The sequence below is a fragment of the Gasterosteus aculeatus genome, chromosome 6, assembly GCF_964276395.1.
Source record: "Gasterosteus aculeatus chromosome 6, fGasAcu3.hap1.1, whole genome shotgun sequence".
Lineage (NCBI taxonomy): Eukaryota > Metazoa > Chordata > Actinopteri > Perciformes > Gasterosteidae > Gasterosteus > Gasterosteus aculeatus.
The window spans coordinates 3,069,678-3,087,425 of NC_135693.1; the positions used below are offsets into that span (position 1 = coordinate 3,069,678).

A 17,748-nucleotide genomic window follows, 5' to 3' on the forward strand; every position below is an offset into this window, starting at 1 on the left:
CGATGTCTTGTGTTGTTTTAACCAGAGGCGTGCCAATATGTTAGCTGCTTGTGATATGTATTGCCTACTCAGTGAAAGATCAGGTACTGCAGATGCCAGTGAATGCTGAGCTGCTTCGATCTGTGTGGATGTGGATGGTTGACTTGCCATACCGAGTGTTAGCCTCTTGAAATCCTGGGTGGCCGCGATAGTAGTTGATGTAGAAGGAATAGAAGAGTTTCTCAGTTGTTGGCAAGCCTAGATGGTGTTTATGGAGCTGACCAGTGCCTGCAGAGTAGAGATGATGATGTCTGTCCTCGATGGGCCCAGAGTAGGTGGAGCACACGTATAGAGCTGCAACTAACAATTATTTTTAGAATCGATTAATCTGTCGATTATTTGTTCGATTAATCGATGAATCGGATAAAAAAATAAAATATTCAAAAACATAAATTTTCAACCCTTTATTGAAAAATAGAACTGACAGTGCAAAACATATTTAGAAAGTGCACAAACAGATTGCTCCTTGAACATGCCTAAGTAAGAAAATAAAATGGACTAACACAAAAACCATCAACAACGTCTGAACTTATCTACTACACTCAGACAAACACACTCAAACTCACACACGCACTCACTCTCTGTCACTCCCCTGTGTTCAGACAATTTGCATTGCAATGCAAAAATGTTAGCATGTCTACATGATCCTGGCTCAGGCTGGCTCTTTTCTTGGATGCTATGTTTCCCGCTGCAGAAAACAGCCGCTCAGAAGGTGTTGAGGTGGCAGGGATGCATAGGTAAGACTTGGCTAGCCTGGCTAACATGGGATATTTGTCATTGTTGACCTTCCACCACAGTAATGAGTTTTCTTCCATGGCAAGGCTTTTTTCTTCAAAGTATGTAAGGACTTCTTTCCTCACTTGGGTGTGGACATCATCCTCAGCTTGGCCTGCTCTATCATCTTCTTCATCATCAGAAGAACCAGGAAGTGAGTCAAGTAAAGTGGCTGTTCAGTTTCCTAAACCTTGGGCCAAGGGCCATCGCAAGAATCACTGTGTTTGGTGCTCCATCTGAGAAAGTAGTCTCCCTTTTCCATCTCTCCTTCAACTGCTGCACAGCAGTAAGCTGGAAAGCCCGCAGCGGTGCTGACTCGTAGGCAGCACTCTGGGTGGACTTCAACAGCCCCTTCACAAGTGGAGGTATTGCAGATATTGTTGCATATTTCTGTCCACTCATGAACACAGTGGCACATTCAAAAGGCCTGAGGACTGTTGAAAGCTCTTCCAGCAGGCTCCACTGGTCTGATTTCAGGTCCAGGTACCTTTTGCTTCTCTGTGTGACAGAGCTGTCAGACAGTGTTGCTGTTACAGGCCACCTCTGCTCAAGCCTTATCATGTAGCATGTGCTATTCCACCTGGTGCTTACGTCTTGAACAAGGCTGTGCTCAGGTGTGTTCATTTGCTGTTGTTTCTCTCTGAGCTTACTGCTGGCTAGCTCACTTTTCTTAAAATGTTCTACCAGACATCTTGCAGCCCCGACAGCTTTTTCAATGCCTGGATACTTCAACGCAGCATTGATCACAAGTTGCAAAGTATGGCCAGTGCAACGGAGGACCACCCATGCTTCTCCTCCAGGATATTTGCCGCAGCCACAATGTTAGCACCATTGTCATGGACTATGGCAATGATTTTCCTAGGAGGAATTTCAAATCTGGCCACTACCTGCTCCAACCACTCTGCAATGTTAGATGCAGTATGTCTGTCCTGCAGTGGCATGGTGGTGAGGCAGATTGACTGCATGTTCCAGTCATCTGTGATGTAGTGGCATGTAACGCCAAGGTAGGCTTCAGTTGCTACACTTGTCCAAACATCAGTGGTAAGAGCAAGTTTGCTGTTGTTGGTGTTTATTGCAGTCTTCACTTCCGTGAATGTCACTTCATATTTTCTCTCCATGAGCTTTGTAAAGTGGGTCCTGGAGGGCAAAGTGTAACCAGGGTTTAAGTTGTGTATCATTTTAGTGAAGTCGTCATCTTCAACCATCGACAGAGGCCTCATGTCAGTGACAAGCATGTTGAGGATACTATCCGTCAAGACAGCAGCTTGCTGTGGTGTTCAAGTCAAGTCAAGTCATTTTATTTTGTATAGCCCATTATCGCAAATTACAAATTTGCCTCAGAGGGCTTTACAGTCTGTACACATACAACATCCTCTGCCCCGAAACCCACCATCGGCACAGGAAAAACTCCCCAAAAAATGAAAAAACCCTTACAAGAGGGAAAAAAGGGAAGAAACCTTAGGGAGAACGTCAGAGGAGGGATCCCACTCCCGGGATGGACAGACTACAATGGATGCCATGTGTACAGAATGAACAATGTATAATAAATGCAATTCCTATGACAGAAATGATAGTAATGAAGTAGTTGTGAGTAGTAAGCCAGGCGCACAGCAGGACCACTGCAGGGGCAACCACCATCAGATAGAACCACCATCACATAGAACCACCATCCACAGAAGCCTGTGGGGAGGGAGAGCACAGAGATTTTAGGAGAGGGTAATGTCGGTTTATGAGTAAAGCAATATGATTAATATCTAAAATAATGATGATGATGATGGCAGCAGCAGGCGTCAGCATGGCCACGGTAGGTGTCAGGACCAGGGTCCCGAAGGAACCACGATCTACGGAGACCTGATAGGGAAGAAAGCAAAAAAAAAAACTCTCGGAAAGAAGCTGAATTAGTCATGTGCATTAATAAAACGTGAATTATGGTAGAACAAGAGCGTGCAAGAGGAGCTTGGTGTGTCCTAAAAATTCCCCCGGCATTCTAAGCCTATAGCAGCTTAACTAAGGGCTGGTCCGGACTAACCTGAGCCAGCCCTAACTATAGGCAGAATCAAAGAGGAACGTTTTAAGTTTTACTTTAAAAGAGCTGACCGAATCTGCCCCCCGGACTGAAAGTGGAACCTGGTTCCACAAAAGAGGAGCTTGATAACTGAAGGCTCTGGCCCCCAGCCTACTTTTTAAAACCCTAGGAACAACAAGTAACCCAGCATCTATGGAGCGCAGTTGCCTTGTAGGGCAATACAGTGTTACAAGCTCTTGAAGATACAACGGTGCCTCACCAGCAAGTGCCTTGTAGGTGAGGAGAAGTACCTTAAAATCTATTCTTGATTTAACAGGGAGCCAGTGCAGAGAAGTTAATACAGGAGTGATATGATCCCTTTTCTTAGTTCTTGTTAATACACGTGCTGCAGCATTCTGAATCAACTGGAGAGGCTTAAGAGATTTACAAGAGCAGCCTGAAGAACAAAGAATTACAGTAGTCAAGTCTGGAAGTGACAAACGCATGAACTAATTTTTCTGCATCACTTTGAGACAGGAAGTTCCCGATTTTTGATATGTTACGTAGATGAAAATAGGCAGTCCTTGAAGTCTTCTTTATATGCGAGTTGAAGGTCATATCCTGGTCGAAGAGAACTCCCAGATTCCTGACGGTGCTGCTGGGTACCAGAGCAATTCCATCCATAAAAACTGTATCACGTGACAGCTGGCTTCGTGTTCATGATGTATTTCCCATCAAGAAGCCTCTCATGGTTTGCTGTTTTTTTCTGGAATCAAAAAGATAGTATTAGTATGTGTAATAGCACAAAACTGATTTGTTCACTTCAAATATAAAGATCTTGGAATGAGATGGCTAGCGTTTAGTCCACTGTCTATAATAGCCTAATTTAGAGATCACTTTTTTTTTAACAGACTACTGAGAACTTTGATCGCTTATACATGACAACAGATTGAAATATTAATGGTCCAAAAAAGGCAAGGGAATAAAAACGTGTCTTTTGTCTACCCTACCTGGATAACGAGTAAACACCAGAAGAGCGACGTTACACCAGAAGAGCGACGTTACATTCATTACTTCAAAACGAAACAAAAGTGGTAATTTGTAGTGACTTACCCTGCTGTTGAACTCCCTTCCTCATCAAGGACTCCAACATGTTTCCGTTTAAGGTGCTGAATCATCGCCATGGTGCTTCCGTGCCAGGCCATGTCGCTTTTGCATATCTTGCAATTAACACACTATTTTGATTTATTCAGTGTGAAATATTCCCATACCTTGGAGGATTTAGGTCGCATTTGTGTTAGGATTTAACACACCAGTAAGCGAGAAAAATCATGGTTCCAGACAAACAGAATTCAAGTAATGGAGTGGCCAGCACAATACCCTGCCCTTAATCCCATAGAAAACGTGTGGGCTGACATAATAAATGCTGTTCATGAGGCAAAACCAAGAAATGTGGTGGAATTGTGGAACGTAGTACAATTGGCCTGGGCTGCAATACCTGTTGACCGGTGCCAGAAGTTTTTCTACTCCCATGTGCCACAGATGTAAGGCAGTTATCAGAAACGGTGGTTATGCAACTAAATATTAGTTTATGATTCTCAAGAAAGTTGAATCTTCAAGCATTTCTTAGTTTATACAGTAAATGTTTGAGTTTGTAAAAAAGATGTCAACACTGCTATTTTTTTGAACATTATATTTCTTGACTTTCTGTAAACTATTATCAAATTCATTTTTTTTCCAATTTTCTTGCTTTGAAATAGAATGTGCAGTGTCCCCAATGCATTTGTGTTTTAATTTATTTGAAGAATTTTGAGGTTTACTCACCGTTTACTCACACACTGCTATTATTAGGAACATAACTATTATGCCGAAGACTAAAGCCTAGTTTATGCTTCTGCATTTTCAGAGTGACGCAGACGCAAGACCCCCTAGCGTGTCCCTTGCGTCGCTTTTCACACCTCCTTGCGTTCTTGTGTGTGTCGAGCCATTTTTCTAAGCCTCCCGCAGCGCACCAGGCTGCGATTGGTCCGCTAACTACATCCTTTACGGAGTCTCACATTTCCGCTTTCATAGCCCGATACCGCCATTACTAAAACGAAGAATGTTTACGAGAGAACGGATCCGATTTAAGAACTTTTGTCGGAAGAAATGCGTAAATATGACCGCTTATACAAGCCGTTTATTGGCGGGTTGTATAAGCGGGTTGGATTCATGGAGGGAGATCGCCGCAAACGCCGTTTTGCCAGTCGAGAGGTGCGCAAAGTTGTGGAGGAAAATACGGGACAAATGTGTCCGCGATGAAAAGCAGCAGTGGCGATGCACGGGGCAATAAAGTCTATGATAAATAAATAAACAAATAAATAAATAGACGTGACTCTCTAGGTCGTCTTTAACAAAAACGCGTTACTCCGCCTGTTCTTCTGGACGTGAATTGCTCTGCAACACACGCAGAACCATGAATTGAAACGAGTGCGTCAACGCAACGACGGAGAAGCATGCGGCGGCCTTAATTCCTTGATAAGGCTCAAAATACTGAAACAAACACAAAGGCTGTGGCCCTGCTTCAGCTTTTGCAGGACAGCACTACGGGGATGATATATTTATGTAGGCTAACCCACACAGCACACAACAGAGTGATAATTTAACTATTTTTGGAGTTAGTACTTTAAAACTAATTTAGTGTGATTATTGACTCTTTCATAAGGTTGAAATTGAGCTCTTCTTAAAACTAAGCAGCATCTAACGCCGCTTAGTTAGAGTTAGAGTTCTCAACATTTGTTTTAAGTGTTAAAAAGTATTGCCTTAAGGCATGGTTTGTCAATTAAGTGTTACTCCAGTAGTAACAATAAGTTGTAAATCTGTGTCTTTATTAAAAAACGAATGCATGTTTTTTATTTTATTTTTAGAACCAAACATATAGTTAACAGTAATCTACTTACAGCTCAATGTTTCAATCAGTCAAAAGCACTGTTGCGTTTTTTTCCTGTCAGAGACTTACTGGCTTCCTTCAGTCGGTGTGCGTACAATGTCACAGGAGTGAATTTACACCAGCAGCGTCACGTTTGGAGTTTGGACTTCAGTTAATGTTACTACAATGATACTTGATAAGATTCTGCTAAATAGACACAAACTATTTTTAAAGTTAAATATAGGAGATTTGAGTCCATCCAGAGTAAAATGAACTCTTCATTAGCTCAAATTTCACCAATATCAAATAATTTACTTTTTACTGTGCCGAAGTAAGCATCATACAGAGTAAGAAAGCTGTGGTTAACAACTGTTTATAATACCTAGATATTTGTTGAGCAAGATTACACTCTCATGCTTTTGTGTAGTTAATGTAATCACCAGAAGTAAGCAGCTAAATAAACTACACCACGATCACTATGACGGATGGGACCTGCTGAAGCATAAGCAACATTCATTACATTTAGGTACAACAAACAAAAAGGTCTGTAACTACCTGCACACAAACCAGATTGATAGCATTTCTGATATTAGCATGAAATTAAATTCTAAAAGTTGTTTTTTAGGGGGCTTCATGAATGAATAATGATATGATAAGCTGTTATTTTTACATTTTCCAATGGTAGATTGCTAGTTGAAAAAAAACAAAAAACTATTTAGACTCTAAACAGACTCTGACTTTATTCACAGTTAGAGGATATTAGAAATAAAGTCAGCTTTATGGTAAGATAATACCAATGTGAATGGAGTAAATGAAATCTCTTTTTTAGAGAGTCCACAAACTATAGTCAAATAAACCCCACTCCCACCTTTTCCCTCCTTCCCATTTATTCAGCACCACTTTGCCACAAATGGGAGCCACGTGTTGGACGGTTACTGTGTAATTCGAGTGAAGGGTTTGTTCTGGCAGTAGGTGACCTTTTGTCCCTCGCAGACTGCCCGTGGAGATCCAGTAGCTAATGGGGAGGTACTTCTATTCAGCATGTCCACACTCAGCACCTGGCCATGCAACTTAATGCACTTCCATCTGACTGCCGGCCTGCGTTAGCAGAAATTAGTCACGTCTGCTAGAACCTGTAAATTAGGGCCATCGTGCACTTGTGTTTTTATGGACTGGCTTCCACTCCAGCTGCTGCTGGAGTTAAACCGATGCTGTGGTGTTTATTAAATGTTGTATATAGTATTTTACTCTTTGAATACTCAAGGTCACAGAAATGAGCCCTGAAAATTAAGGAACAAGTAGGGCTCAGACAAGGCAAGAGGATGCACTGTCCAACCTGGCCATAACTGAAAGCAATTGTATTCTAGATCTTTGTGAGTTGTTCTTGATGAAAACCACTACAGTGACGTGTGCGGTTGTCCCTCTCGACAGATTTCTCAAGAGTCACCTACGCGTTTTTTTTTGCCGTGCGAACCAACTCCTGGGTGGTAGTAGTCACACACACACTCAGCGTTCTGATCCGCTCAACTCTCTTTTTTTATATACTCAAACATCTTTGCGACATATTATTGAGCGACACAACGAAACAATTACAAAATTTGTTTCCAATTATTTTAATAATGATATAATAATTAATAATAATTAATTTTATCACTTTGTTGTTTCAGCCCTTCATGGTACTGCATAAGCAGTGTTCTGTCTTTGTGCTGTCACCGAGCTGAAAAGTACAAGATAAAATCTGTTTATATACGACTATATCCAAATTATTTTATTCTGGCTTGGTTCCGTGTAGGCATATTTCATTATGTGGAATTAATCTGTAAATTCACTCTTTCCTTTTTGTACCAATTCTCCCTCACCTCTTTCTCAGGGTCCTCCTGGACGTGCAGGCTTTCCGGTAACTGTTTTTTGAACTTGTCTTTGTGTGGCTCTATATACAGTATTTGCATGAATAATTCATCATCACTACGGTATTGGATTTTTGAAAGAGTTTTAACGACCATATATAGTATCAGTTGACTGCAAGATGTTTTTTTAATCAATGTACAGATCTCTTGAATTCCTAATTTCCTTTTGTGAATTGGTTTTTGAGGCTCTTTTGCTGCATGGCTTGAGGTTATGCATCTTTTAAAGATGATAGAACACAAACTCTACTTTAAAAATGTGAGTCTGGATTTGTTCCAGTTTGTACTACACTAAAGAGAGTAAAGAATTATTAAAGAAAACATCATAGTTTGGGTTAAAATAATTAGTTTGTCACGCAACTTACGTAGCCTCTCCATGATCATCATTTGTTGTAAAATCATTGAACAAATGGCTACATTTTGTCTTTAAGTATCCCACCTTTTGTATATTTTATATGATTGTATGTCTTTGATAATCACACTAGTTTGTTTGGATCAAAACATTACTTTGATGGGCTTGTAGTGAAGTTGTGTGGCTTAATATGTCTATGAGTTGTGTTGCTCAATATCTCTTTTAAACAACATTATATTAACACTATTTGATGCCATTTGATGGTGTCTGTCAAGGGTGTTAAATTGTTGTGAAACATAGTCCAGCGAGACCTTTTCTCCTAGTAATATATGAAAAAATCCCAAATGCCTCTGTGGTCCTAAATATGCTAGATATTTTTCCATTCTAGATAAACAACTATAAATATTTAATAAATGTAGCTTAAACGTAGTGCTGGGGCTGCTATTATGAAGATTAGTGGGTGTCGCTATTTAACCAATTTACACCAACAAAGCCAAACATGAAGTCTCTATAACTTAGGCGCTGTGTAAATATCAATGTTTCTCCAACCATAATATCAGGGGATGCTCCATCTTTTTTTTTGCCCCGTCCATTCATAATACCATGACTTCTGGGTTGTCCAAAATTCTCCACTATTCCTTTCCTAAATCCCGCTTAGAATTTCCGTGTAGTGTCAATTCTGGATGTGTCAGGTCATTACACAAATGGGTGTTTTCCCAAGAAGTTTCCCTCTGCACAGGAAGTGTTGTTAAGGCAGCATTGAAAAGATCATTGCCGTTCACTGACTAACGACTCATGACTACATGAGTGGAATAAATGATTAACGAGTCACGTGACAAAATAAATTAACACTGAATCTTGAATTTTACACATGACACGGCAAGCTGTCCCCTGAGTGAAAGTCCTGTGTTTGTTTGACCCTTCACACCCTCTTTAAAAAACTATTGGTCGAACTCACAATGAGTCAGTTTAAAGCCTGGTGGAGTTAGGAGCAAGACCATTTTGAATATCTGCCTTTATCTGATCCACTGTAAAACTAAATCAAGGCAAATGTGATCTCGTGGGTGTCTTTCTCACAGGCAGTACTTCAACTCAAGGTCCAGCTGAGGGACATTACGACTGTAAACATGCCTCAAACACCTCATAATTGCCCTACTAGGGACTTGTATAATTCCTTTTGTTAGCTGTGTTTGTCAGTGCATGGCGTTGTGTCTGTGTGTTTGCGTATGTGTTTGACAAGACAGTAAAAACAGCCTACTTCTTCTGGGAACAAATCACGTTTTGAAACATTTTTTGAAACGTTTTGCAGCACCAATCGCTATAACCTTCAGTTCACTTGTTTCTCCACAGTCCACTTTATTCTTATCATGCTATTAGACCTACTTTGGTCTAATAGCATGATTGTGAAGGTTATATTTTGTGATCACATTAACAATCCTGTTCAATGCTTTGTAAAGCCGCTGGTAAAGCTCTGGATTAAAACAAATGTTTGTATGTGACAGATTCTCTGTCAACGCTGCGATTTAAATTACAACCTTGGTCAGCACTTCATATAGCCTAATAGTAGTTAAAGCCTTACAAAGTATACCACATAGTAATGACAGAGATACCAGCACATCTGATGTTTCAAGGCCAAAAATCGCTTAATCAATGTCCAAGCTGACTTTAAATATCGTAACGTTCAGTCTCAAGTCTGACATGTAGACTGAGCATTTAACATGAAACATTTATATTTACATTTAACATTTATATTTACTATTTATATTTAAAATGTATATATAACATTTAACTTTTACATTTACATTTCCGTTTACATTTAACATTTATTTTTAACATTTATATGTAACATTTACATTTAACATGTATATTTACATTTAACATTTGTATTTATATTTAACATTTATATATAACATTTATATTCACATTTAACATTTAGATGAAACAGTTAACATTTTATGTTGTTAAATAATATAAATGGAACTTGGAAAAGTTATTTACTTTATTTGAATTTACATGAATTTCTCTCTAAATGTTGTCGTGCTTCTTTTTTCATATGATAATGCTAAATGTACCAAAACTGTGCAGGATTTTACAAACGGCGCCCCATATGAATGGGCCTCCATCTCTCTTTTTATCATGATCAGCCAAAGACAAAACATGAAAAAACAAAAATTCAGTGACAACAAAGTCGATGTGTTATTTCTGCATTAGTGGTGGGGAAATGTATGTATTGATTAGTGCGCTGTAGCAAAGCGATAAGTACTTGTGCTGTGATAAGGCTGACTAGAGACTGCGATATTCCCACTGCTGATGCTATGACTGTTTGAAATTATCCTGATACAAATAATTGTAATGTAGCAAGAGTTTAACAACTGTTGGAATGGAATGTGAACGCTGAGTGGGAGATGTCATCTTTGATTTCTTCCAGTAACTGTAATATTGCATGGCTGTTTAATGATTTTGTGTTCACTCTACTGAAAAAGTGTGATCCTTGTGGCAAAATCCTTTCAGCTCGTCTCCTTGTCCTATTTCACCGTCTTAAATTACTGCTATCATTACATCAGGAGGCATATATATGAGGAAACCTGCATTGTAGTTTACATTACATTACATTACAGGTCATTTAGCTGACGCTTTTATCCAAAGCGACTTCCATTGCATTTTTAACCCATGGCTTTTACATTTTTGCCCGGGGAGCAATTAGGGGTTAGGTGTCTTGCTCAAGGACACTTAAAAATGGGACTTGTAGCAGCTGGGGCTCAAACCATCAACCTTGCGGTTCCCGGCGCACGCTCTCTACCCCTGCGCCACATCAACCCCACGCACACCTGCTTTTCAGAAGCAGAGAATTTTCACCGCAAAACGGAGGCACGCTTCCATGGGCGGTTTCTGTACATACCACGGAATACATAATTAGGTGCCCTTTACGCATCCCCTCCCATCTCTTTATGGAAAACCAGGTCAGGGTAATGAGCTAATAATGTTGGAGCATCCAAAATGACAGAAGAGTTAGAAAACATGCAGATGAGATGAAAAAAAATAAGGATGTGGTCAAATGTAAGACACAAATGCCAAAGGTCTATTTACACTGTCCCTTGAAATAGCGTCGCTCACATACGGAAGATACGCGTCAAACACAATTGAGGACGTGGTTTCAGTGTGACTATGAGCCGGTTAGAGTCTGGTGTTTCAGATCCAGCCATTGATTGTAACTTCATTCCTTTGCTGACCATATTGCGCTCTATACTTCATCTTCTGTGCCTGTTCAAGATTATGAAGGTTGTATATAAATTATACTACATTTCTAGCTACAAACAGTGAATGACAATAGTTTGACTCTTATTATAATGTTCATAGTTGTCAATTGTTTGAAATGAAAGTTTTGATAAAGCATAAAGGCCTTAAACTAAATCTGTCATTGGGTTGGGCATGGATGCAGAGTACCACAGCATCATGGAGTGGTTGTCTTTAGTCTTAGCATTGGGCATGGCATATTTCCCTAACCCTTTCATTACTAACAATTCATATGCGTAAATGGATACCACAGCATTAGGACACACCCATTATTAGCATCTCTTTCCCACTAGTAACACCAGAAATATTCATTTTAACACTGCTAAAAATGTGTATATATATATAATATATATATGCGCTGTTCTTATACTGGGTCTGTGGAAGTTTCAATTTGGATTTAAATTTGAGTCGGATAAAATAAAAAATTATTGTAATGAAAATGAGTGGTCTAAATGTCGAGGTATCCCTTTATAAGTTCACTTCAGACCAACCTTGTAATTGACACTTGTTCCTTCTGAATTTGCGTTGGTCAATAGGGGGACAAAGGAAACATAGGGATTCCTGGGAGAATGGTGAGTGACTTAGGGATTAAGTGCGCAATTTAATGGTTACATTTATTATGCCACAAGCAACATCATCATTATATGGGAGGGGGGGCCCCGCACCCCAAAGAAAGTTTTTTTTTTATGCTTACAATACTCCATTGCTCTCTGCGCACAGCAGATGCAGGGCTTTGGAAAATAAAAATGTTTGGGTATGAACCCTCCTCCCCCACCAGTCAGTTGGACCTACCTAATGAAAAACAAATTGGAGCAATGTAGTGTTTTAAACGATACCCAGCCCTAGTGTAGGTAGGCCATAGATGTGCTAGACTGTTTTCCTTATAACTGGTAGGGGAAACATTGCTGTGACCTCAAGGGCATCCAAGTATCATAATGCCCACATTTTGGAACCATCCAAAATAACTGACACACCGGTCAGGTGTCTGTGGAAAATAACAGTATTATTTATTGCAATTTGAAAAGTGGAGCATTGTAATTGTTGACTTTTAACCATAGTGCGTAGGTACACATGTTATTGCTGATAACGTAAATAAACACTTAGCCATCTGTAGTATTACCATACAATAATGAAATACCGAAAAGATTACTAATACTACACATACTTGGGTGATGTAATTTTAATTACTCCTATATTTTCTTGGAGTTATTGTATTTGATGTAAAAAAAAACATCAACAACCTTGTCGATCACCTTGCCGATTTTCCCACAGCAATTATCAATGTCCAGAATCCCCAAATACAATATTGACCAATAAAGAATTCAGCTTTTGCTTGGAGAGAACCTTTGTAATAATTGAACTCCCCTCAGTCAAAGCTATGAAAAGCAGGACATGTGCCATATCATTAGGATGTAATATGATGTAGAATAATAACGTGGAATGCATATAATCATATTTTTGAAAAAACATGGAAATAGTGCCATATTGTCATAGACACGCAGTAACACATACCCATAAATGGGTATTTGAGGCCTTGCAGCCGTCAGTTGTGAACTACTGTATAATATATTCTGCAGGTATTAGATGTTGCTGTGTATTATTTAAGACAGCTTGATGTCCCTTTCAGCCCACCCAGGCTACAGAGCAGTGTTACCACAAGTACGAATTTCTATGCAGTTGACAGCCTATAATTTACAGGATTACCTACAAAATTGGTTTGTTTTGAACATTTCATCGGGATATGCCATATTTCAAACAGTTTCAGTCTGGTCACATGTAGGTATTTATATGTTTGAGTCATATGACACTGTAGTCTCTAGCTCGCAGACCTGTCACCTGTCGAAGAAAATGCAGGTGTCTAATTTTAAATGAAAGGCCAGTTACAGTGAAATGAGAAGAGAGTCTCACGCTTTTCTTTGTGCCCTTTTCAAAGGAAGTGATGTGACATGTTTAAACCTAACTCAGGTGTGAGATGGTGTCCTTTGGAAAAGTCTAACTTGATGCTGTACTTATGTGCTGAAGTCTCAGTTGCTTTAATTCAGTCCTGTATTTATTGTTTGAGGCATACAGAGGTCTTTAGCTTCCACCTAACTTACATATTCGGTAACTTGCTGTAGTTATGTCACCACCTCCTCATCATTAGTCTAAGTATAATGCATGCCCCAAAACCTCTCCATGTCTCTAACACTGGTTCCTCTTTCTTTTGTGTCTCCACCCATCAAACCGTTTTGCATGAAACTGTGTCTGCTGTGACTGATGATCCCAGGGCTTAAAAGGACAAGCAGGGGAGAAGGTAAGTTTGGGACGATGTGACATTAACACTAACATTAACATTAAAACGTTGCCATTTAGCACCCGTCATGACAAAGGTTATCCTATAAATTATGGCTCTAATTTGCAGTCCTTTCTTACTTTGAAACCAATAATAGAACAGGGGAATATATATCAGATTGCTCATTTGCGACATTGATAACAATGTGACACAATGGTGGTTAGAAATACAGAGCTATGCACTGTAGGGAGTATGTGATTTATATCGAGGTCTGGATTTTCAAATAGCATGATAGTCAGATTCTATAATCAGTTTCCCACCCTGGTTGGATTACCCAAAGTCTTTACACAATGACACAATAGTAACAATTTGTCACTTAAGTGTCTTAAAGTTCAAATTTAAGACTCCTCAAAGATAGCAGAGAAAGGTTTATAGAGGCCATAGCAGTCTGGACTTTTCAATGATACGGTTAAATGAATATACAGGGTTTATCTGGTATATCAATGAGTTATAAACAGGGATGTGTTTTTCTGGTGTGTTGCACAACCATCCTATATAAGTTACCATTATTATAAGCTGCCAGTTGGGAGAAAAAAAATGCATATTAGCCTAAGTTGGAAATGACATTTTAGACAAATTTGTGACTGATTTTGACTGTAGCCAAAAGAAGTTTGAGCCTCAGCTTAACTTTTGGCAGAACAGAAATAACAACCCAATGCACTGACATTGCTGGCTTATGGAATTGTTCCATAAATATTGGGCTCAAATTATCAACTTGTTTACTTTTATTTCCTGGCCTCGAACTCATTGAAATAATGCAATCAGGTTTTCTACCATATATGGTTAGTCTCTTAGGGTATTGGATGGCTGTAGATCATCTCGATATGATGAAAGCATCTTTCCCATTAAGAGGAGGAGTGAAGCAGAAACAAAGGAAATAAATGAAGACAAACCTTTTCCAGGATACTGCGATCTTCAAACCAGTGGTTTCTGTGAGTTTATTGGGATGTGTTTTGGGGAAGAGACTGGTAAAGCCAGATTTAGAGAAAATACAGAAAGCATATGATTGACTGGTTTTGCAAATGAACCACAGCAGATGAACATGAGATAATTGCATGCAAAAAGAAACCAGATCTACAACCTGGTTGTGTTCCGCAAAATAGGCATGATTTTATGTGCGTTGCTTTGACCACTTGCAATCAAAGTTATTCAATCTCTCCATGCGTGCGTATGTATGTGTATGTAAATAGTCCTTCAGATGACAGGAACCCAGTACGTTTTGGCCCCTTACTGATATATTTGAAAACAAAACTAGATTGAGAAAACACATTTTTGGCCTCCTAAAGTGGACATTTGTACAGGAATATTTATAATTATGTCTGTCTTTGATGGATGACCATCAGATATATCCATGTGAGTGTTTCCCTTCAGGAGGACAGAAGCTAATAAGAAAAAGTGCTGGAAACCTGAGTTGGCCAGTGTGGTCTCAGTGGTTTGTGGGAATTGCAGGGTGGGGTCAGGGGAGCTGCTTAGACCAACGCTTTTTTAGTGCAAATCAACTATTCTGGGCAAAATCCAAAGCCAAGAGGCATTTAAGTTTGTACAGCAGCAATGGTAACCTTTTTAGTCACATTGTCCAGTTATGAGGTGTGATACTAAAATTAGTTGGTCTTAAATAAATAAATGATTGTCAATCTTAATAGTTGAGCCATGATCTATGAAACATTTAAAAAGCCATCCAAAATTGCAGAAGATAGAACTGCTGCAATGTGAGATTTTTGCTTGCACTGCAAATGCTAGTTGCTTAACTTTGACATGAGTTGATGTGGTATTTGATCAATAGCAGATAGTCAAGGGAAGTTTATTAGCTTTGCTACATGTAAGGAGTTGATATAAATACGTCTCTGGGAAAATAACCAAGTCAGTTATCGTGAAGAGCCATTGGGATGGAATAGCCTGATAATTTGCTGGCTAGCATGTTAGCAGTTTGCTAGCTAAAGCAGCTTACCGCCTAAACTTTCAACTTCACTAAGGAACTTTCTAATGGGAAGAGAGCTTTTCAGTTTGATGGATGTTCACCACAGTTGTCTCATACGACACAGTAAATCTTTGGGCGGATGCTTGTTGTTGGATTGCCTTCCGCTGAAGCTATTTACTTTTTGATGTGCTGAATAATATATTTCTTCTACTTCTCAGGGCGCAACAGGCGAGCCAGGTCTGTCTATCATTGGTCCAAGAGGACCTCCGGTAAGTGTCTTCACTTTTTTCTACACCTCATGAACTTCTAATGTTAAGTCAAATCAAGAACACGATTACAAATTAAGGTTCCTAAACACAGCAAAGTCCTTTAGCTCTGTTAATTAAACTAGATAATTGGAGAGTCCAACTAGGCACACGAATACTAGACAATTTTTAAATGGCCTAAAATGCCAAAGCCAAATTAAGTGGAGCACCCATCTGTTATTCTAATTCTCTTGGTGATTCTTAAATCTGCCTGTGCTCACTATTGCTAGATGCTTATAGGCACCACTAATGACTAACAGGCTGTGGAGAAAAGTCTGTTCAGTAGGAGCCAAGTTCCAAACTTAAGGGGCCTGTCCTTCAGAAACACTTAAAAGCTACTTTAGCACAGCGGGTGAGGTTGACATGAGAGTCTCCAGCCGTGACCTTAGACGGAAAGAGAGAGTTTATTGGACAAGGAGGTAAGGAAAATGAGGGGATCCAACAGCTGAGACAATCCTGGTGCATCGACTTATTCTCCCCATTTCATTAGGTTAGATGGAAGAGAGCAAAGATGTGTACTGTGTAAAGCTCATTTTAGTGATATGGATAGATACATATTTTATAGCACATGAACAAGGACTATTTAACTACACGAAGGAAGCTAATTCAAATGAATAACGAAGTTTTGAGTGTGATCATTTATTTGTTCAATTTAAAAAACTTCTGGAACGTTCAACTATATCTCTTTTATTTGCTTGAAAGTTCATTAGGGATCTGTTTCACTCTATCGATTTGCGGCACGGCGGTGTGGTGGTTAGCACTCACCTCACAGCAAGAAGGTCCGGGGTGTGACTCTGCCTAGTGGCTCCCTCTCACTAACTGTAACGTTCAAACTAGGGGTGTAACGATGCATTCACTGAATCAATTAATCGATTTATATTCCTGCGATCCAACTGAATCGATCTGGGCTCCGCAAATCGGCATTCCGGACAACATATATCGATTACAAATCGATTGAAATGGTACATAATCGATTGTATTGATACTTGGAAACTGCACATTGGATTTAAGTACAAAAACGGTGTGGATGTGTGTTTGTTTGTTTGTTTTTTAGCACTTTAGACACGTTAAACGTTACTCGATTCAGTCTGCCTGTCTGTGACGTCATCAGTACGCAGCGGCAACCGTGCGAAACTCGGAACAACAACAAAACACAGCGTGGAGGAGACGTCTGCGAGCGAGACATTTACAAACCAACTTATCGATCCAGCGTGTGGAAACATATTGGCTTTTGCAAACACGGAGGTGTTCTAAATAAGTCGGTCGCTGTTTGTAGAATATGTAGAAGACAAATAAAAAACCACGGAAACACGACAAATCTTTCCGGCTATCCACTAAGGCGCCGTGGGATTAAACAACGCCGACAGTCAGACAAGTGTATCAAGCGTATTTAAGCGCAGTTTCCTCATATGCACAAAAAAAGATGTTACATTAAAGACTAAAGTGTTTTTTTCTCAAACATGGCACGTCCTTTTCTGGACGATCATGTTGATGAAGAAGCGGTTTTACTTCGCATGGTGTTAAACACGTCGGGAGAGAATATTGACGCCCCGATTAGATATATTATCATTTCCACATAACTACTTGTTTGAACGGTATCGTTTTTCTACACAGTCCATCAAATATGTACATAACCTCACCCGTCCTCATATAACTAACGTCACTCATCGTGGACATGCACTCATACATACGAGCAGATTCTTTGTGTAGTGTATTACTTTTTTGCAAACTGCAGTTTCCTTTACAACATCAGTGATGCGGAGAATATTAGTAAAGCTACTGTATGCAGAGCCGTGAGAAACGTGTGCCTCGCTCTGAAACGTCTTTTAAAGTTTTTGTTCCCTGGACACAAACCAGTGAGAGACATTAAAGAGGAGTTCCACAGGATGCACCTTAATAAAACACATTATAGTTTTT

General features: G+C 39.5%; 1 protein-coding gene and 1 long non-coding RNA gene across 5 annotated transcripts in view; one reads left to right on the plus strand and one right to left on the minus strand.

The window, feature by feature from the left end:
- The window catches only part of col13a1 (collagen, type XIII, alpha 1), a 125,729-nt gene that overhangs the window by 42,172 nt on the left and 65,809 nt on the right, over positions 1 to 17,748 (plus strand). For all 4 annotated transcript variants that reach the window (XM_040178288.2, XM_078104502.1, XM_078104504.1 and 1 more), the window contains 4 exons: positions 7,597 to 7,623; positions 11,813 to 11,848; positions 13,543 to 13,569; positions 15,745 to 15,795. In XM_040178288.2, coding sequence (XP_040034222.1) covers positions 7,597 to 7,623; positions 11,813 to 11,848; positions 13,543 to 13,569; positions 15,745 to 15,795 — 141 coding nt within the window. The remainder of the gene's footprint in view (positions 1 to 7,596; positions 7,624 to 11,812; positions 11,849 to 13,542; positions 13,570 to 15,744; positions 15,796 to 17,748) is intronic.
- Positions 429 to 4,008, minus strand: LOC144409469 (uncharacterized). The gene is made up of 2 exons (XR_013467924.1): positions 3,932 to 4,008; positions 429 to 3,584 (listed from the first exon to the last, which is right to left on the minus strand). It is a non-coding gene; the product is annotated as an uncharacterized LOC144409469 (long non-coding RNA).